General features: G+C 35.5%; 2 protein-coding genes across 2 annotated transcripts; both read left to right on the forward strand.

The window, feature by feature from the left end:
• The first annotated feature begins 4622 nt into the window (after nucleotides 1-4622).
• Nucleotides 4623-13776, forward strand: LOC107785612 (putative ADP-ribosylation factor GTPase-activating protein AGD8). Its single transcript, XM_016606954.2, is given in 7 exon segments — nucleotides 4623-4838; nucleotides 5050-5168; nucleotides 8065-8491; nucleotides 8651-8917; nucleotides 10042-10164; nucleotides 13223-13321; nucleotides 13417-13776. Coding segments are annotated over 7 exon segments (1212 nt in total). The 5' UTR covers nucleotides 4623-4769; the 3' UTR covers nucleotides 13525-13776.
• A 1405-nt stretch (nucleotides 13777-15181) lies between these two features.
• Nucleotides 15182-21840, forward strand: LOC107785613 (ubiquitin carboxyl-terminal hydrolase 20). The gene is made up of 8 exons (XM_016606955.2): nucleotides 15182-16047; nucleotides 18298-18418; nucleotides 18576-18686; nucleotides 19221-19393; nucleotides 19813-20151; nucleotides 20275-20397; nucleotides 20581-21070; nucleotides 21222-21840. The coding sequence occupies exons 1-8, from the start codon at nucleotides 15640-15642 to the stop codon at nucleotides 21446-21448; spliced, it is 1992 nt and encodes a 663-aa protein (XP_016462441.1). The 5' UTR covers nucleotides 15182-15639; the 3' UTR covers nucleotides 21449-21840.
• The last annotated feature ends 532 nt before the right edge of the window (nucleotides 21841-22372 follow it).

Raw genomic sequence — 22372 nt, forward strand, 5'->3', positions numbered from 1 at the left:
ATATATATATATATATATATATATATATTTTTTTTTTTATGGGTTGCGCATGTTGCGAGACAAGGTGGGAACATTGTTATGTACGTGTGGCGAGACAAGTCGGGCACTTACTTTATTATTGCATACGTGGCGAGACAAGGTGGGCTGTGTCAGGGATTGATTTATGATGATTTGTGGCTTGGGGACATTCTTGTTATTGATATTTGTGAAGTGGTATACGTACCTGTGTGAGCTTTATCTTGTGAAAGCTGTGAGAAAATATTTTACGTGTTGTCCGTTCTTTTTCCTTATGCTTATTTGGTGATATGGACTATGGTAGGACACTTGCATGAGCATACACGTAGTTAAGCACTCTTATCGGATAAGAGGTGTTCTTGATATTGTTGAGTATAGATGGTCACCCTTGTTTACTTGCCTTCTATGTGAGAATGGCTCTATTGGTACGTGAGTCGTCAGTGCGGTTATGAGGTATTATAAGGGCACATGATGCCAAGTGTTAGGGTTCAGGTATTGAGACCCGTGAGTTGTGAATTGTCCGAGGTTTGGTACCTCGTGGAGTTGTTGGCAAAAACCTGATGTAAAAGCGGTTGTAGTTGCTGAGTTATTACTTGTCCTTGTTGTATTTGTGATTCCGAATTTAGGTTGGGTTGCATTCATTTTTCTGTATCATTTTCATGATATTTCGCTGACACTGGTTATTTCCTTCCTTATTGCCATTACTGTACCGTGAGCCATATTGCATAGTCTTTACGCAAACATCATACTTTTGTTGCTCATATATTTGTAGCTGTTTAGTTTATTAGACCAGTGAGTGTCTTGACTGTTCCTCGTCACTACTCCACCGAGGTTAGTCTTGATACTTACTGGGCACCATTGTGGTGTGCTCATGCTACTTTTCTGCACATTATTTTGTGCAGATCCAGGTAATTATTCGTTAGCTAGCTGTGTGGACTGTTGCTGCGGAGACTCAAGGTAAACCTGCCGCTGTATTCGCAGGTTTCGGAGTCACCTTCAAGTTTTTGTTTTGCATTATTTATTCTTATTTATCGACAGTTGTATTTAGAAGTTTTCTAGCAAATACTTTGTAGAGCTTATGACTTGTGCTACCGATTTTGGGAATAGTAAGAGATTTCTATTTAACTTGTTAGATGTTATTTAAATAATGTTGTTTCAATTAATGATTAGGCTTACCTAGTCCCTAAGACTAGGTGCCATCACGATACCAAACGGATGGAAAAATTGGGTCGTGATAAGTTAGTTAATAATATTGGATTATAATTGAGTATTTCAATCAGATTACATATTTGTGAGATGAAATTATAGGATTTGGGCCTCAGGATTTCAAAATAAAAATTTGAAATTTGGAGGTCGAGTTGATGTCGGAATTTGGTAAAATTGGTATGGTTGGACTCGTGGTTGAATGAGTATTCATATTTTATAACTTTTGTCGGGTTTCGAGTCATGGACTCCACAGGCAATTTTTGAGTTAAATTTTGGGGGTTTTTTTTGAAAAAAATATGTATTTTCATATGGAATTAATTTCTATAATTTGTAGTGATTGAATCGAATTAATTGTAAATAGATTCGAGCCGATCAGAGTGAGAAAAACATGGAAAAAGCATTCTTATTAACTGATTGAGCTTGGCTTGAAGTAAGTGACTAGTCTAACTTTGTGTGGGGGAAATTCTCTTAGGATTTGGTACTGTTGTAATAATTTGTGATATGTAAATGTCGTGTACGTGAGGTGACGGGTGCGTACACATGCTGATTATGAAAAAATTCGGTTATTGCTGATTTGTCATCTTTTAAAATACATTAACTGAGTTGCCTTAACATTTATAGTGATCATGTCTAGTCTAGTATCACATATCTACGTGCCTTAACTCTTACGAGCAATATGTGCAACATGCTTAACTGAATTACCTCTTTTCCTTGATTTGATTTAAATATTTAACTGTAAGATTTATTGCTGAAAATTTATTGTTCCTCCGACTATCTGCTGCATATTTACTTTGGGACTACGAGGCGGCTCGTCGGGAGATCGCCTGTACCGCATATTTACTTTTGGAACTATGAGGCGGTTCCTCAGGAGATTCCCTGTACCGCATATTTACTTTTGGGATTACGAGGCGGTTCCTCGAGAGATCCCATGTACTGCATATTTACTTTTGGGACTACGAGACAGTTCCTCGGGAGATCCCCTGTACTACATATTTACTTTTAGAACTATGAGGCGGTACCTTGGGAGCGCCCCTGTTGTTTACCTCTATTTGTTGTGTTGTTCACTTCTCAGTCATTTCGTTATATTATTATATCATCTGTCTTACTTTTCTATTATTTTCAGTAGGGCATGACCTGACCTTGTCACTACTCTACCGAGGTTAGACTTGACACTTACTGGGTACCGTTGTGGTGTACTCATACTACTCTTCTGCACATCTTTTTGTGCATATCCAAGTACTTCTTACCGGCCCATATATCAGTGAGCTACATATGAGCGGAGACTTCAAGGTATATCTGCCAGTGTCCGCACACCTCGGAGTCCCTCCTCTATCGTTATCATGTTATTTTTCTTAGTTTAGTAGACTCTAATGTATAGAGATATTAGTATTTCTCTTATAAGTTTATGACTTATTTCTACCAGATTTTGGTAGATTGTAGTTCTTTGACTTATAATTTTTATTTATTACAAGTATTGGGGTTTGAGTTTCAGACTCTTTATTATGTTATTCCGCAATTTATTAGGCTTATACTAAGTATCATCACGATATTTTATGGAGTATGAATTTGGATCATGACATCAGCTTTATGAGAAGTTCACGTTATATCTTTCCCAAAATGTTAACATGACACACAAAGCTGTTATGGGAAGTAAAAAATAGTTAGTTTTCGTTTAATTTATACTTTCTTTAGTTCAAGTTTGATTCACAAGTTATTATTATTATAGTAACTTTTAAGTGGTATATCTAAATTGAAAATGAATTATTGTAACATTCAATTAAAGCAAAGCTCAACTCAAACAGGTAAATAAAATGATCTGCTTTCTTTTTCTTCTAACGTTTTTGTAGGCAGTTTGCCTTTTGTTTTATTAGAATATAGAATTAAAAAATTTCAAAGATATAACTTTAGGAGTATAAAATAGCTCACAGATCCGAGTAATGCAAAGCATTTGCCTTTTTATACATGAAACAAAACAAAATAAAAAAGAAGCTGAGGTTACAATTGGTAGAAAACTATTTATATCTCTTTTACGGAAGTAAAAATAAAATTCAATAAAATAAGAAATCATAATAGAATAGAAATATAAACAAGCAAAGTACTTTTGTAAAATTCTCTTAAAAATGCTTTTAGAAAATATAAGTAATTAAAATATATTTTTGAATCAAATCGGACTTAGAATTAAAAAATTCCTATTTAAATGAGAGCGACACAAGGAAACTAAGAAGATACATTGTATAAATTGATGAAAAGAATAAATTTTAGTTTAGATCTTAACATAAATTTCATATTCAAACTCTTTTATAATCTATCAATTGTAGGTAATTTTAATACAGTCATATACTCTTGGTTTGAATAAAAAATATTTTTTTGATTCATCTAAATGTAGAATTTGGGATGCATGGTTATGTATTTAGACAAAGAAAGAACGCTCTCGCTAAAACGAAATTTTTTTGTAGATTAATATATTGCAGTAACTTAATTATTTACTTTTGCAATAATAATCTATCTTTCTTAATATGTCAAAAACAATTCCTATATAGTATTTCTTATTGACTGAAGTAATCGAATAATTTCCATTTTGCTCATGAGAAAATAAAGGTCTTGTATAAGTTAGCTGGCCTTGTTTCTGTCTTTTTAAAATAAATTTAAGAATATATATATTTAAAAAAATTTAAAAATTCCTAAAATATTCAAGGGTTGTGTGCTCTTGCTACAACTAAAAAGTAAGAGCAATAACTTGTAAAATTAAAATAGTAAAATTATAAAACTAGAATTGGTTAATATATTGACTGAGATAGTTTAGGACTTATATGTGATTGAGTTTCTTCAATTATTAAGTTAGTTAAAGAGGATAAATAATCATCATTTTTATAAATTTACAAAAAAATTAACTTTTATTTTATATTCAAAAGCAATATTTAATATGATGTTCATGTTACTTTTAAGTGATTGTATTCATTAAGATGAGGTAAACGGGTGCCTTGAGATTAGTTTATTTGAAAAGTACTTTTGAGCAACGATTAATATTTGGTCAAACTTTAAAAATTGTTATTAAGTTATTTTTCTTAAAAGTACTTTAAAAAAATATTTTTGAAGAATTTTTTTTTTCTGCTTCTACAAAACTGCTTCTACTTCTACTTAAAAATAGCTTGCCAAATATTTAAGTTTTAAAAAAATATAATTTGTTTTAAAAAAAAAATGCTTTTAAGTTGGAGAAGTCGAGCAGCCAATTTCGTATTTGCCTTTACTTTATTTGTTTCCAAACCAAACGACCCCTAATTTCTTTTTCCACTTTTTCCCATTTGTTAACAGGTAGCGGTCAGAGATATTTCTCTCTGCTTTTGTGTGTTTCCTCTCTGTTTTCTCATTTCTGTACGTTCCCTGAGGAGGCTTTTCTCTCTCTCTCTCTCTCTTAACACATCCTCCTCCTCTCGGAACTTCATTCACTCACTCTCTCTCTCTCTCTCTCTCTCTCTTAACACATCCTCCTCCTCTCGGAACTTCATTCACTCTCTCTCTCTCTATATATATTTTCTCTCTCAACAGCCATGTCTTCCGATAACTTCACCGACAAAAACGCCGTCTTCCGCAAGCTCAAAGCCAAGCCGGACAACAAGGTTTGCATCTTAATTCATCGAATTTTGTTTTTGATTTGATCGAAAAATTATGTTTTTTGAATTTTTATCTATTTTCTCGCGTGTTTTTTCGTTTGAATCGATTGAAAATTGCGAGATCTGATTTAGATCTAGTGTTTGTGCTGAGTAGATTGTAGTTTCTGAGCGATCTAAGTCAGCTTTTACCTTTTTTTTTTTTTTTGAATTTTATCAGATGTGTTTTGATTGCAATGCGAAGAATCCTACGTGGGCGTCGGTTACGTATGGGATCTTCTTGTGTATTGATTGTTCGGCGACGCATCGTAGCCTTGGTGTTCACATCAGTTTTGTTAGGTACGATTTAAAGTTTGATTTTTTACTCGTCTTCGTTTTTGGATTCATGAGCTGATTTTTAGCTTGATAATTTGTTTTCATGATGAGTGGATTTTGTTCGGAGTTCTATAAGGCATGGTTTTTGGTTTTATAAATATATCGAAAAAATGATTAGAAATGTTGAAATCAATAGAATCAACAGGTTCGAAGCCGTGACTTCTGCCTTATAAATAAGTGGCTGATTTAAAATGTGGACTGAGGTAAGTTCGGACCCGCTGTCTTGAGTAGGGGCAGATGTACTGTTCGGGGTACGGGTTTGGTAGAACTCAGAAGTTTTGGCCTAAGCCATGTATGTTTCCTAAGAATTTCACTTAATATGAATAGATTATTAATTTAGAACCCATTAACTCATAATTGCCTAAACCCCGCACCTTTAAACTTCAAATCATGGATCCGCCTATGGTCTTGAACTCAAGTTATATGTTGTTGAAATTTATTTAAAAATATGTAGTTATAATAGGAGTAGTGGGGTGCAATGGTATTCTACTTGATTCTAAATCCTGAATTCGTCTCTGTTTATTGGACGCTGAAATTTTAATTTTTTGCTGCGTTCCTTACGAGGTGCTTTAGGCAATGGTCTTTGATACAAGGGAACAGATTCTATACTGTGAAAAGAATTATGCTAATGATGAAAGCATTTTAAAGATCTAATTATGTGGCATGGTCCCGGGCCCTAAACTCCTCCTAATTGTAGAATATGTGGACGTTGAGCGCGCCATTGGGCTAGATGCAGTGAAATCCATTGGTTTCTCAACTATCTTGCTTTGTTTTCTCTCCTTGATATGTGGTTTTTAGGGTTACATGTGGTCCAAGTTTTTGGTGGTAGTTGATAGATATGTATTGCTCCTATTGCTCAATATTGCAATTACAGTCAGACCTCTCTATAACATCCCTATATAACAACACTTCACTATAAAAGCCAAGCTTTTCCGGAATGTTATGTTATAATATATGTTCTATATAACAACACTTAGTTATAACATCCAAAAATATTCGGAACAAACGAGGCTGTTATAGAGAGGTTTGACTCCTGAGCACGTATCAAAAGATTGCATCTTTTGATGAATATGTGTCCGACAATCTTGATTATGGATTAAGCTTAATCTTATGCTCCGTATTCGATCATTGATGCAAACGATAAATTTTGAACAAGAAATGGTCAACACCACATGATTTCCTTTTATGGCGGATATTGGTGCGCATACCCCTTTTCGAGAAAGACTATTGATATATGACCTCTTCGAAGCTACAACCAGTATGCGAATATGGACGATCTAGTATGAATCCCATATGTGTTTCTTATACAATACCATTCCCGCAGTTTCTGGTTCGAAACCATTATCTTCATCCCATATGTGCCACAACAGCTTCATTTTGCCCAACAATTGGTATGACCACCTTAAGAGACTTTATGTGTTTGCACCAAGGGCTTTGGTTTAGCGGTAAGAGCGCAATGTTTGATGTGTGGATTAGGCGCATGCCACAGGTTTTGAATCCTGTAGCGGAAAAAAGTTTGGTGTTTAAGTGGAGAAGGGTAGAAGGTGGCCCCTTTATCTACCGAGTTCCGAACCGTGCACCATTGGCACTTGTGAATTTTTTGATTATTAGAGAAATGGAGAGATTTTTCTTGTGTTACTTGCAGTGTCCTACCTAATTACCTATCATGGTTAACAAAACCGACAAAGTGAGCCATCATAATCTGGCTACTTTTATTCTTAACACATTTTCTTCCATCTCATTGAAAAATCCATATTCTTTCTTTGGAGGAGGGTGTGAATGAAGCCTTCTCTTTTCATCCACTACTAGTTCTTCACATTTTTTCCGATGACGGTGGTGTCGGGGCCAGTTTGAATGCTCCTTAATTATTCTACCGGGTACCTGGTTACCTCCCACTAGCACATGTACCAGGTGGACTCTGTCTACCTAGGCTTGGGCGTATGTGAAGAAATCACCTATTGGTTTTTTGGCTTCACTAGGATTTGAATATGAGACTTCATGATTCTCTTCCTACTTCATTGACCCCTAGGTCACACCCTTGGGTGCATGCTAGTTCTTCATATTATATAATGTCACTGCTATTTTTTTCAAATGACACTGCCAATGGGATGAATCTAAGAGAGGAAGAACAGAAAAGTAAGCCGAGGAAGAACGGAAAAGGACGAGGAAGAATAGAAAAGGAGAAGTTCTAAATGGCCATGTCAGACTTCTTGGCTGACATGCGTTCTTTTTATAACAACCGGCATGACCACTGCATCACACTTTGGGCCTCGTCAGTTCCATTGTTGCTCATCTCACCTCACCATGGTAGCTGGACCTTCCTACCTCTAACAATCAGCATGTCAGTATGTTAGTCAAGCGAAGACAATAATAGCATTTTATTACCTTATGAAAAAATGATGACAACAATGGCATGGTTAGTGATTAATCTATACATTGTTAAACCTAACCTGATCATTTGATTGATTATGAGAACAATTGGCCATCGGAGATTATGGAAGGCCATGAAGGCTAGATTTTGAGGTATTTTTGTGGGTCGGCTTGCTTCAAAAGAGAAAAGAGGGTGGGTGGGGGTTGGGGGTGGGGTTTGAAAGGCAGAAGTGGAATGTAGAGTTTGAATGCATGTATCTGTTAGTATGTGTTAGAGATAGAGAGGGGTGATAATATTGCTTTGCATTTCCTTTATCATGGTTGAGATGTTCATTATGGGCCGAGAGTTATCTTCTGACCCACCCCCTTTTCGTTTGTAATGTTTTGAGGTGGGAATGGGTATGGCCAACCGGAAACAAATAAATTCTGCATTTTCTTTGTTATTTTGGCATTACTAACTGTCAGTTCTCTGATGAATTGATTCTTGCAGATCGACAAATTTAGATTCATGGTCTCCAGAGCAGTTAAAGATGATGTACTTTGGTGGAAACAACCGTGCTCAAGTTTTTTTCAAGCAGCACTGATGGACGGATGGCGGCAAGGTTGAAGCCAAGTATACCTCCAGGGCTGCTGAATTGTATAAACAATTACTATCAAAAGAAGTTGCTAAAAGTAAAGCAGAGGATGCAGGTTTGCCAGCATCGCCTTTTGCCTCTCAGGCTGTGCAGAGTACGAATGGATTTTCTGATGTTAAGACTAGTGAAGCTCCAAAAGAAACCTCATCATTTAAGGAAGAAACTCCTGCTTCGCCCAAAGCATCACAATCAGTTGTTACTACTTCAATTAGGAAACCTATAGGTGCAAAGAAATCTGGGAAGCCAGGTGGTGGACTTGGAGCTCGGAAACTTACTAAAAAGGTATTCTTAGTCTTATGAGCTAGAGAAATGATTGCAGGGTATAAATTGCATATTCTGAAATGAAGACTTATATGTGCGGTTTAGAGTAAGCTGTTTAACAAATTTGCTCCACCAATTTGGAATTTATTAATTGATTAAGCATCTTTTACCGGTGTACAGCCAAGTGAAAGTCTCTACGACCAGAAGCCTGAAGAACCGCCTGTTCAAGTTTCTTCCTCCAATTCTACAAGTAATGCATCAACTGTTGGTTCATCATTCGCATCTCGCTTTGAGTACACAGACAATGTCCAACCCGCTGAGATGAGTTCTGGAGGCCCTCGTGTTCTTAACCATGTATCCCCTCCAATGTCCTCCAGCTTTTTTTCGGACTACGGAATGGACAGCGGTTTCACAAAGAAGACAAGTTCAAATTCGTCAAAAGTTCAAGTGAGTTTGTATTCTAGTTTTGTTTTCAATCATATGAGGATTCTAATGAACTGTTACAGTTGAACTTAAATGTTGACATGATTATATGTGAGATATGAAGAAAGTGGTGTCGGACTTAGTTACAAGGTAAAGATATAAGCTTCATTTTTCACCTTAATATCACCAGGAATATTAGTTCCTTGGTACGACTATACCTTTTTCACGTCCTATTACCTAGTATACACATTTGATCTATCTGAAGCAGGCTTGAGTTTTTCTGAACCTGCATAAGTGCTATATCCAAGATGAGCAATTTAATGTATACAATTAAAAAAAGGGCAGCATGTTGCACTAAGCTCCTGCTATGCTTGGGTCAGGAAAGGACCGGACCACATTGGGTCTGATGTACGCAGTCGCCTTACCTTGCATTTATACAAAAGGCTGTTTCCATGGTTTGAACCCATGAGGTCATGGCAGCAACATTTATTGTTGCGCGGAGGTTTCCCTTCCATTGAGCTTCTGAAAGATTGGGGGTAGTGATTTGTGAAAGATTTACTGCTTTATGATCCTATTCCAGCATCCTGCACTGTGAATAATTACAAGGATTGTCACTGAATTGAAAAAAAATTGTTTCCCTTGGATCTTTGGATGCTTCTCGACGGTCTATTTGCTTTTCTTTTTTTCTTTTTAAATGAAACTACCCATTACCACTCTTGAAATACTTATTGCCCCACTCCCTTCCCCACTGAAGAAACATTTTCATTAGGTTAACCCAAATCGCTAGTGTCTCTACCTTTTTAGTCATTCAAGAAAAAGTAAATGTTCATCCTAAACATTACCAGTGCAAGTTTCAAGTGTCTGCTTACTAATGAAAAAGAAAAAGAAACAACTTTTGGATGTTTTCTTTTTGAAATATAGGTTGCCTGGAATATTCTTTGTTGTTTTTAAACCTCATCTTGTGCTGGATTTGTCCTTTAATTTGTGATTTACTGCTCTCACTCAGTTCTTCTTTTGCTCCTGATAGACGAGTTGACTGCTTTGCCTAAGTTATTTCTGTAGTCTTCAAGTTTTCTTTTCTCTCTTCTCCTTTATCATCTTCACTGGCCGTGTTTATTTCACTGTAACTCACATCCTATTTTAATCAGATTGAGGAAACTGATGAAGCAAGGAAGAAGTTTTCTAATGCAAAAGCCATTTCATCTGCCCAATTCTTTGGTGATAAGAGCAAAGCTGAAATGGAAGCCTCAGTTTCTCTGCAGAAGTTCTCGGTATGCTTGCTTATTGTAGTTAACATGCCCATATTTTTAGGGGCCTTGCTGGTTTTTCAGTCAGCATGCAAACAATGAAAAACCCTCTCCCTTCCCTCATTCATTATGATAGTTAGGGTCTTGTCCTACTAATTAGAAATAACTATTATCGCAACAACATTATGCCCCATGTTCTCCTTTTTTCTTCCCATTCCCTTTTGTCCTTTAATGCACTGTACTTCTTCCCATGCTATCATTTTGCTGGGTTTAGAGTTTTTTTGATGAAGTAAGAGAATTTCATTAAAGGCATCAAGAAGATGCATAGCAAAAGAGAGTACAAGTAAATAGAGTGTGTCTGCTCATAAACATAACAAAAAGAAACCTATGTTAAAACTAAGGAGCAGACACAGTCCAAAAAATGATCACAACTAGATACAGGTGCCTGATTAAGCCAAGTAAAAAGGTTAAATAAACATTTAGCTTTAAGAGCATGATTTGGATTTGATATCCCATCAAAACATCTGCTATTCCTTTCAGTCCATATACACCAGAAAATAGAAGCGGGGACCAAAAGTCAAGTTTTTTTGATGGATTTGCCAACTCTCCAAGAGCACCAGCTTTCGTAGGCCTCTTTAATACTATTAGGCATGACCCAGGCTAGTCCAAAAATTGAGAAGAACATACTCCACAAATCTGCTGCAACTGCACAATGGAGAAAAAGATGCCTCACACTCTCTGCCTTCATCTGACACGTAGCACCTATTCACAATGTAGATGTTCCTCCGACTTAGATTATCTTGAGTGAGACATGCTTCATATAAGGTTATCCAAGTGAAGCCAATTACTTTAGGTGGAAGTTTAGTTCTCCAGATGAGTTTCCATGGCCAGTTGTCAATCAACTCCTTGTTTGAGCACAAATGTACATAACCTTTCTTGACAGTGAATATCCCATCATGTTGGCCAATCCATAATAGTCTGTCTCTCTCCTGAGGTTTGATAGTGACCCCTGCTAGCTTAGATTGAAGCTCCAGATAGTCATTTAGCTCCCAGTCCTGTAAGTTTCTCCTTGTTTGTAGGTCCCATGAGTTGTTGTGCCATATTTGACCCACTGTGGAGTTTTGATTGCTAGCTATGAGATATAAATTTGGGTAGTCTTCTTTCAGAGTCTGGTTCCCTAACCACTTATCCTTCTAGAATGATACATGCGCTCCATTCCCTAACTTTATTGAACAATTGAGCTGGAATTCACCCCATAGGCTTGAGATATGCTTCCAGGGACCAGTGCCATGTGGTAATCTGCTCTGTTTGGTGCACCATTGACTCAGCACCCCATACTTTGCCATGATCACATCTTTCCACATCCCAATGTTCTCCATGTTGTACCTCCAATGCCACTTAATTAGCATGCTCTTGTTGTGCAATTTTAAGTCTTTTATGCCCAACCCTCCATGCTCCTTTGGCAAAATCACTCTTGGCCATTTCACCAGATGAAATTTGTTGTTTTGACTATTTCCTCCCCACAGAAAGTTTCTATTAATTTTGTCTAACCTTTTCTGCACCCTGGCTGGTATAGGAAATAGGGACATGAAGTATGTTGGTATGCTGTCCAGGACACTGTTAATGGGTGTTGTTCTGCCCCCAAGTGAAAGATACTGCATTTGCCAAGTTTCAAGCTTTGTTTCAAATTTCTCTACTATCCCATTCCAGATATCTGGTGACTTGACTTTGGCTCCAAGTGGTAGACCCAAATATGTTGTGGAAAAAGATCCCACATTGCAACCCATTAGCTCTGCTAGCTCCTCCATATTTGGTAAATAGTGCTCTTAAATCTGTTCATGTGGAGGCCGGATATAGCTTCAAAAATCATGAGTGTGAGGTTAAGATAGAGCACCTGCGACCTATCAGCTCCACAGAAAATAAGTGTGTCATATGCATACAAGAGATGGGAGACACTAATTCAGCTCCCAACAGAACTTTCCACCTTGAAACCCTCCAACCAGTGTATTTGGTTTGCTTTGTCAAGCATTTCGCTAAGGCCTTACATTGCCAAAATGAACAAAAAGGATGAGAGGATTCCGTTGACAAGAACTGAATACTTCACAGTGGTTACACAAAACTTGATCCACCTGATCCAACCTGCACCAAACCCCATCTTCCTAATTATATTGAATAGGTAAGACCAGTTTAGCTGGTCAAAGGCCTTTTCAATAGCAAGTTTGAAAAGGAGACCTGGCTGCCCTGATTTCTGCCTCCAGTCTAGTACCTCATTAGCAATTAGTGCAGCATCAGTGATTTGTCTTGTTTTGATGAATGCATTTTGATGCCCTGAGACAAGCTTCCCAATCACTCTTTTCAGTCTTTCTGCCAGGATTTTGGAGGCAATCTTGTAACTTAAAAAGAGACTGTTCAACAGTTACTGTGAGAGCCTTCTACAATGGAACTTATTAATTACCAGTACTTGGGTTGCAGAACCACATTTATCTGTATGTTGAAGATACCTTATCGATGCTGTTTACTGAGGCGTAGATTGAAGGATATATACGATGGATAATTTTTGAAATTCCATTCATGGAGATAATGGTGAAGACCATTTGCCATAACTTGAGATAATGGTGTCTAGCTGACCTCTTGTTTGTTCGCTTCATAATTGCTTATGTTCATTTGCATAACAAGTTATCTACTGGTCCGACGTACTGTGGAATAGTTTACCCCTCAGGTGTTTTTAATACTTAATCTCATTTTGAAGGAGCTTGTAATAGCTACTTCAGCAAATGAATATGATTTGTAAGCTAAAATGATCCGCACAGCTGATAGCATTAGTCCTAATCTGATTATTTACCTGTTACATTTGCCTGTCGGGTTGCTTCCGCTAGTGCTTATTGTATATTTACTTCGTCAAAAAAAACTTTGTGCTTATTTTGTATTTTGTCTGACCCATGTCTGAAGAATCCTTTAGTGTCAATTTCTAAACGAGTGCAACTATATTACTTGAGCTTGACCTGAAAAGCGATAAGTTCACCTAGAAATGTATGAGTCCAACTCGTGCTCCTAAAAATGTGTTCTGCTATCTATTCCTCAGGGTTCAAGTGCCATTTCAAGTGCAGACCTTTTTGGTAACGATGATAGAGCAGATTTGGACCTCACTGCTGGTGATCTCATTAACCGGCTCTCTTTCCAGGTATAGAAGCAATAATAACACAAATGTAAACGCTTTTCAATTCCCATAAGCAAATTTTGAACGGATTGCTCTTTCGTTTGTCTCTATGTTTTCAGGCACAGCAGGACATCTCCTCTCTGAAAAATATTGCTGGAGAAACTGGAAAGAAACTTGGCTCCTTGGCAGCAACCTTAATGTCCGACTTTCAAGACAGAATCCTGTGAGGAAGTCACCTTGTGTTTAAAGTCGAGATTTGTATGAATTTTTTTCAGAAAATGAAAATAAGAGTAGAACTCATAGGTTTTTGAGGAAGCTGGTCTTGTCTTATTAAAAATTTCGTTATGTATGTTTTTCTTTTTCTTTATTTAGTTCTTGATAAGGTTCATAGAGCTTTGTTAAACATTTTACTGTGTACTAGACTGCGTCCGAGTTGTGAAATCAGCGAATTGTAAACTAGTGAAAACTATTTCTCTTTATCAGCCTGGCATATTTATAGCATGTTCGGCCAAGCATCTTTTTGGGCCAAAAGTGCTTTGTTTTTGGGCCAAAAATTGAGGTGTTTGGCCCAGCTTTTGTAAGGAAAAAAAGTGCTTTTGAGGAGAAACAGAATCATTGTTTGAGAAACAGAAAAAAATAGTTTCTCTCCAAGAACACTTTTTTGAGAAGCACTTTTGAGAAAAATACGCTTAGAAGCAGTTTTCAAAAGATTGGTCAAACACCAATTATTGCTTAAAAGTGCTTTTTAAATTAATTAGTCTGTTTCTTCCTCAAAATACTTTTTAAAAAAGTACTTTTGAGAAAAGCACTTCTCAAAATAAGCTGATGTTAGAAACTTGGCCAAACAGGCTATTACTCCTACCACAGTCGCCAGCCAAGTCTATTGTAATTCCAGTTTCTTGATGCTAGAGGTCAGATTGTGATAGCTTCATTCAACTTCAATCAAGTTTGGGCTGGTAATCAAATTTTAATGATTTAACTGTCACAAAATCAAAGCAAGCTTAAACAACTTATTTGTGTTTGGTTACACTGTAAATATTATCCGTTTGCACTTGGTGAAAGCCTTGATTTTAATCTTAACGGATACCACTACCACAAGCAACCGCTGTCAATCCCTACCATACCAACTATTTCCACCATCACAATAATTACTTTGGCAAACCACCACGACCCAACAACAACCAACCCAGTAACCAACCCAGTATAGTCTCATAAGTGAGCTCCGGGAAAGATAGATAGTACGCAGATTTTACCCCTACTGTGAATGTAGAGATAATCATTTCCACTATACCCTTACCCCTACAATGAATGTAGAGAAGTTGTTTCCAGTAGACGCTTGATACGAGGAAAAATGAGACAAACCACCACGACCAACATTATCAAATATACTGCCATCATCATTGGTCATCGCTACCACTATAACCAAACACCTTCGTCATTACAACCACCATCGACAACCATTACCATCATCACCAAGTACTAGCACCAACCACCTTCGTTATTACAATAACACCAACTCCGCGAGCCACTACCGCCAAATCTACATACATTGCCATCAACTACAACCACCAAAAACTATCACTTTACAACCTAATATTATTTTTCGAGTAAAACATCTTAACATATGTATCAGATTTAGATATTTTAATTTTACCAAAACAAAGATGGCCCCTTTAAGCTAGTTTTCTCTTTGTGAAACATTTGAAAGGCACAAAAAAATAATTACTTCTCTTTCTTTGTCCCATTTTATCCGATATCAAAATATTTTAAGATTTATTAAAATAAGAAATATTAGACATAAATTAAAACGGAGGAAGAATAACTTTACCATTTGGAGCAATATACTATTGTTTTATATTTCACAAAATATGGAAAAAGAAAATTACATTAGGCAAGTTTACTCCCGCTGTTTCTCTCATTGGCTACATAAAGGTCCCTCCAATTGACTGAAATGTCGGTTCAACTTTCCCTCCCTTTTCAAAACCCTCCAATTATCAAATCCACTTCGATTTCCCTCCATTCTTCAAATCCATAACTACCAAATTTGTCTTTCCCTTTCATAGATTACAACAATCTAAGTTCAAATCCCATCTCAAATCTTCAAAAAAACGTACCTTCAAAACCCAATTTTTGATTTCTTTTCCAAAGAAAACCCCTTTTCTCTCAGTTTTTCAACACCCATTTCGTAAAAAAGCCTAAAGATTCATTCTTTACCATTAAAATTAGCCGATTTTCACAAAATCTTAGCTGGGTCACCCCCAATCATACCCTTCAAAAACCCTAGTTTTTAACCCCAAAGTTTCAAGAAAATCCTATTTTTTCTCTGTTTGTTTGACATTTCAATGGAAACCCATCTCGTGGAAAGCCTAAAGATTCAACCTTTACCTGTTAATTCAGTTGAATTTCAAAAAACCTTAGATGGGTCATCCCCAAATTCGCCGAATCAAGCTCAGCAAAGTGATGAATTGGAAAAAGATGGTGACGTTTTGGCAGAAGAAGATTCCAGAAGAGTTGAGAATGAAAATGAGGAGAATTTGGATTTGGATTCTAATTGGGCTGATTCTTGGGCCAAAGTTACTGATTCAAGCCCATTGGACTCGCAATGGTCTGTTGATACTGCTGATTATGGGCCTTCGTCTTCAGAAATTAAGCCATTGGACTCAGTTGGGCCCGAATGGAATTTTCAAAGAGATGAGGAAACTAAGCCTGAAATCTCTGATCTGCCCTTTGAGAATCAGACTTTTAAGCTGGTAAGAACTTTGTCAATTGGTCAATTTACTCAGACACATATATTATTTTAGATTAAGCAGTTGTATGGATTGTTATTTAAGTTAATTCTTCTATAGTTTAATACTAATTTTTCTATTTCAATTTATGTAAACCTATTTGATTGACTACATAGATTAAGAAAGAAAGTAATTTTGAACATGCCATAAAATTTGTGTGATTACTAATCTTAGTGTATTCACAGTCACGTCTCATTGAGAATTTATTTTTAAAATTGTTTCAATATTCTATTAAAATTTAAGTTTAAGTTATCTAATAAAAGTGTAAGTTTATAAAAATAATGAATGTTGATCCTAAACTTAGCAATAAAGAACTCGCCCCATAAAACTGCTCAATCATCAGTTAAAAAGTAGATTTGAAGTGTATTCATATAATCATTACAATGGTGTTTAAAATATATATTTTTCAACATACACATTTTAAGATTTTTATTGAGTTGTAAAATAGAATTATAGTTAAGTAATTAAAGTTATTCATTAGTAACATTTTAGCGAAACACTACTTGAGTCCAACTGATTTGATATTATCTCACTTAATTTACGAATAATGTTGTTGATATATTTTCTCTTTTATCATTTGAATGACTTTGTAACAAAAACAATGTTACTGTTAATGCGATGTTTATCATGAATGTCAACCACTTGCTCGTACTCATAATTAATAAGCATTATAAATCACCCAACATTAAAGGACATGATTTAATAAGGTAAACAAAATTTTGTTGATTTAAAAGTCATAAATATTATTAAAATAAGAAAATGACTCAGTAATTCTTATCGTTTATCACATTTGAATATTCGGCTTTATTCAACTCTTGATTAGTATGTAAACAATACTTGTGGCACTCAAGTTATTTATAATCTAAATATACTTAAAAATTCATATAATCTATTCATATCATTAAAAATTCATAATTTTCATGTAATAATTATATTATTAAAAGATATTCATGCATTTTCCTGTGAAAATATAACAAAAATAAAACACATGACATTTAAACAATAATCCAGTTTAGTTTTGCTAAGTGGTTGAGTTTTCTATTCTCATTACTCCATAAATATAGTTTTGTCATTTGTTCTAATTATTGAGTTTAGATTAAATTATTATGCAAAAATTGATAAATAAAAAATATTTTAATATGAAACTAATTGAAATTTAATAGTATAAAAATATGATAGAGTTCATATATATAGGTCAAAGGTAAACTAGAAGGAATTAAACACTTAAGTGCCGCAATACATTCCTCATAATCTGATTGAACAAATGTGATTCAAAAAGTTAAACCTCTAAACTAATGATAGAACAAATTACAGATAAAATTAGTTTTGTCGCCACTATTTTACCCAATTCTACGGAAGAATCTCTTAGCAAAATATGCCATACTTGACTAACATCATAAGTTTTTCTTCATTTTATTTTATTGTACGGTGATAATAAAGTCTTGATCAATTTTTAGTCCTATATTAGGACTTTTTACATAGTTCAAATAAGAAATACTTTAAGAACCAAAATTTAGGTGATCTTAAATTTTTTAAATATTAGGAAACTAATTAAATTACAATTCTATCCAATATAATTTTTTTAAAGAAAAGAAAAACAGAATTTATATTGGATAATTATAATTTAATTGTTTTTCTAATATTTAGGGTTTACATTTTTAAGCTTAAAAAGGTGAATGATTATTTTGCTAAGGGGCTTCGTGCATTTAATATAATATTGACGTAGATATAAATTCTCATTAACGGTAAAATGTGAAGTCTAAATTAAATTATTTCTAAATCTAGAAAGGTGTCATGGACTAAAAAATAAATAGATTGAAACGGAGGGAGTATTTATTAAGATAAATTAGGCATTACTCTATTTGTATGACATCTCGATCAATGGATTACATTTCAATCTCAAGCTAATTGGTGGTCGGTTATATAAACTCATTATAGTTGTTTCGTTTTGTTCACGCCTATTTTATTTCAATACTAAATAGTTTGTCTGTTAAGGCAAATTAGTGGTTCTTGTATGTATAAAACATTTCAATCAATTAACACATTATCAAACTAGTTGGTTCGGCTATATGAATTCTTTTCATCATTCCTCTTATCAAGTCTTATTTTTTTTCCAAACTAAATACTTATGTCTATTCAGGATCAAACAAAATCTCATTTATGCTCCTCTGAACTCACTGTTTTTCTTCTCCTTTTGTTATTGGCTGTTATTAGGGTGCTGGACTTGCTAATTTAGGCAACACATGCTTTCTAAATGCGGTTTTGCAATCTTTCATTCACACAGTGCCTTTGCTTCAGCTCCTTACGTCGAATGATCATACATCCCCATGTGATAGTAAGGACTAACACAGAATTTGCCTTTGTTTTAAGCTGCTTTGAGTTATTTCAGTGTATTTGATTAAAAACGTTTCTGTTTTTTAATTTGGAGTGGCTTTTTCTTTGTTTATTATCAATGCTGATTATCATTTCTTGTTTATGTATATTGGTTGCAGGTTACCTTAGAGGATTCTGCGTATTTTATGCTTTTAGGGAGCTTATTGATCTTTCATTGGCTTCTGGGGGTGGTGTTGTCTCGCCGTGGAAACTTGTTAACAATTTAAACCGTATCCTTTCTCATGTCTTGTTTGACATTTAATAAAATATTTCCTTCTAGCATACAAGAGCGGAGCTAGAAGTCTGTAGGTGGGTTCGGCCGAATGCAATAGCTTTTGCTCAAATAATATATTTGTGTTAAGAAATTCATTACATATGTACAAATATTAAATTTAGAACCCAATTATTAACACTTGAGGTCGTCGTTCTAAAATCCAGAATCCATAGAGTTGAAATCCTAGCTCCATACATGCAGATGTATATCTATTTCACTGCTTAGATGTTTGCTACTCTGATGTTTTTTGTTATGTTATTTCATTGTGCTTGTGCATGCTTTCCAATTTCTTCTAAGAGCTATGCTCTTTACCAGATTATAAGAAATTGGCTTGACTTTTGTTATAGTACTGTAGATTATGATACGTTCAAGTTTCTCTTTCTTTTCCTTTTTCACAATAATTGAAAAAGCCGGCTTGTGTGCTTCATGCCTTTGAAGCAACGTTGTACCTAGTATTTCTTTGTAGTCCTTAACTTAGTGAAAATATTAGATTTTTCATCCAGTTTTCATAGGTTCCAACAAGAAGACGCTCATGAATTCCTCCAATGTTTTCTGGATAGACTTGAAAGCTGTTGTAATGATTCAGGGCCGAAAGACAGGGCAGCACCATCGGAAAGTGACAACATTGTGAAGCAGGCCTTTGGTGGTCGCCTTGTCAGCAAAGTAAGCATACAAGATTACTATCTTATTCTTTTTTTTTATTGCTTTGAAAATAAAATGAATAGATTAAATAGATTTTCATACATTTAAAATTGCATCTGCATGCACTGGCATACACATGAATTTTTGTAAGCGGTGAATATTTGAAAAGGCGAACAAATGAATAAATCACTATAACGGCACCAATATTTTATTTATATTTATTATTTATAGATACAATAGATCCTTGTGGTCTGGCCCTTCCTTGGCCCGCGCATAGCGGGAGCTTAGTGCACCGGGCTTCCCAATTTATAGATACATATTACGAAAAAATATCGACGAAGCTGTGTCATGTGCCTACGCCCCTGTTTGCATGTATGTTCTCTGGGTATGTAGCTTGCGAATATGGAATTAATAATGTTTATGTCTTTCTTAAACTGCAGCTACGCTGTTGCAATTGTGGTCACTGCTCCGACACTTATGAGCCTCTAATTGATCTAAGTTTGGAGATCAAGGATGTTGACAGTTTACCCGAAGCTTTGGAGTCTTTCACAAAAATTGAGAAAATTGATGATCCAGAGATAAAGTTTTCATGTGAAAAATGTAAGGAACAAGTGCCAATCGAGAAGCAGCTTGTGCTCGATAAGGCCCCTTCTGTCGCTGCCTTCCATTTGAAGAGATTTGAAAATGATGGTTCTTTTGTTGAGAAGGTTGACAAACATGTTTCATTTCCACTGGAATTGGACTTGCTTCCTTATACTGATAGCAACCAAATTGCTAATGTGAGTATCTGTTACTTATGTGAACCTACTCTAGGAGTTGGCCTTATTTTTTGATAGAGGAATTTAAGTTGTTCTATGCGTGCAGTAACATGATATTAGTCTAATTTTCCCTTATCTCAACAGGAAGAAATGAAGTACGATCTTTATGCAGTTATAGTGCATAGCGGGTTTTCATCCTGTTCAGGGCATTATTACAGCTTCATTCGTTCTGCACCAGATGAATGGTACAAATTTGATGACTCAGAGGTACATAGCAGGAAACGATGTTCTGCAGTTAGTGTCTTAGCATAGGACTAATCCGTAGATTGTGTAAAATTTCTGAATATTTATGGGGGATGACTAATCCACAGATTTTTGGCGTAGGAGTTAGGACTAATCCATATAAGCATTTATGACAACTAACTTGATATTTTTATTTGATTGTCATAGGTATTTCGGGTTCAAGAAGATCTTGTTTTGGAAGAGGAGGCATATATTATGTTCTATGCAAAGAGAGGCACTCCGTGGTTTTCAGATTTTGTCGAAATGAAAAAGCCCTTCATAGATCCGTCCATATTTAATACTTCTCCAAAGTCTGTTCTAGATAATGTGGATGCTATCTCCATAGCTTCTCCGCGCATGCCAAATAGTCTCACTTGCGATGTCAGTGAATCCAATAATGCTGCAGATGAAGCATCTCCTAAACCTGATCTCGAAAAGATTGAGGATAGTGAATCGAAGGATACTGAGCAGACGTCTACTCCAGGACTAGCTGGTGCAAGGAAATCTCTGGATTCTCATGTAGATGAAGTGTTTTTACCTTCAATGCATGAAGAAAACTATACTCGAGAGGTTGGTGTGACCAAAAGAAGTGCAACTCTTACTCCCAAGACACCGTCTAGATCTCCAAGTCCAGAGATATACCGAGATGATCCCTCTGGTAAACTCATCTTCTACTTTTAGGAGTCGTTTGGTCGATCATATTGGCATAATTAATTTCAGCATAATAGAAATGCCCCTTTTTATTTGAGAGTCCACTGCCTTACTAAATAGAAAAAGAATAGTGCTAAATAACTGATTTGTATTCGCAGAAAACACTTACGCCATTCCTCGTGGCCATCTAGCATTAGCAGATCAGGTTTCTTGCAAGCATCAATCGCAGAAGGATCAAGAGCGGGACTTGGAAAGAAAGCAGGCGTTTTCTCTGATTAAGAAACGAATTCCAGGGTCAAGAGGTCAACAATTAATGGCTGCCATGCGTGGCTCACGCAGTGAAGGTTCCGTGAACAAGAAAAGGAGAAAACTGCAAGTAGTTTAGTTGATGATACTGGTTCAGCTAATCGCCGTAGGTCCAGCTTTGGTTCTGTGTTACATCCTGTAACGGCGGGTAGTTGCAGATGAGTAAGTTGTAACTGGAAAATTTGAACTGAAAGAATAGTCTTTTTGATTTAAAACTACAGGGGTAGTGTATCTTGAACTGGTTAGGGTCAAAAGGGTAGCCCGGTGTGTTAAGCTCCCACTATGCACTGGTCCAGAGAAGGGCCGAACCACAAGGGTCTATTGAACTGGCTAGGGTAGTTTTTGGATATTCAGCTGTTTAGTTTTGTTATTTAACCATGTATAGTACAGACTACAGAGTGAGAATTCATGTTTTTTTCTGAGAGTTCAGAAGATTAACATACATATAATGAAGGATTAGGATTTTGTTTATCCAGTTTTCTTTGGGGTCCAAAAGAAAGTATAAATAACTTTTAATTTAATGTTTTGTTTATATAGTATTAAGATTGATTAGTATTTTATTTGAGTTTTGTATTTTCTTAAATCTTCAATAAAGTTAAAATTTATGCATTTAGATGTTAATGGAACAGATAGTCATCTAATGTGTATTTAGATTTAGATGTTTTAATATTGAAAGAACGGGATCCACCCAAGGTGAGCAAATTCCCCCTAAAATTCGTGAGAAGCTAAAATTGCTGCAAAATAAAATTGTTGTAATGGAGCTTCAAGCTCATAACCATAAATTATGGGGAGGACAAGGTTGTTACTTATTAATTGTTGCCTGTTGTATTGTATCGTATTGTTATTTTAAATATAATATTTATTTTGATTGTTAATTATTTTTTTTCTATTATTTCATTAAATCCGTTGTTATGTAACAATGAAAAATGCACTCTATGGAACGATACAAACAATACAATCTATTCAAACATTATATGCATAAAAAAGATATAGTATAATACAA

This window comes from Nicotiana tabacum, chromosome 15, assembly GCF_000715075.1.
Source record: "Nicotiana tabacum cultivar K326 chromosome 15, ASM71507v2, whole genome shotgun sequence".
Classification (NCBI taxonomy): domain Eukaryota; kingdom Viridiplantae; phylum Streptophyta; class Magnoliopsida; order Solanales; family Solanaceae; genus Nicotiana; species Nicotiana tabacum.

Coding starts and splice junctions, on each gene's coding strand:
- LOC107785613 (XM_016606955.2), top strand. CDS start 15,640: ATGGAAACCCATCTCGTGGAAAGCCTAAAGATTCAACCTTTACCTGTT. Junction 18,419..18,575: donor TCATACATCCCCATGTGATA/GTAAGGACTAAC, acceptor TATTGGTTGCAG/GTTACCTTAGAGGATTCTGC. Junction 20,398..20,580: donor ACAAATTTGATGACTCAGAG/GTACATAGCAGG, acceptor TGATTGTCATAG/GTATTTCGGGTTCAAGAAGA.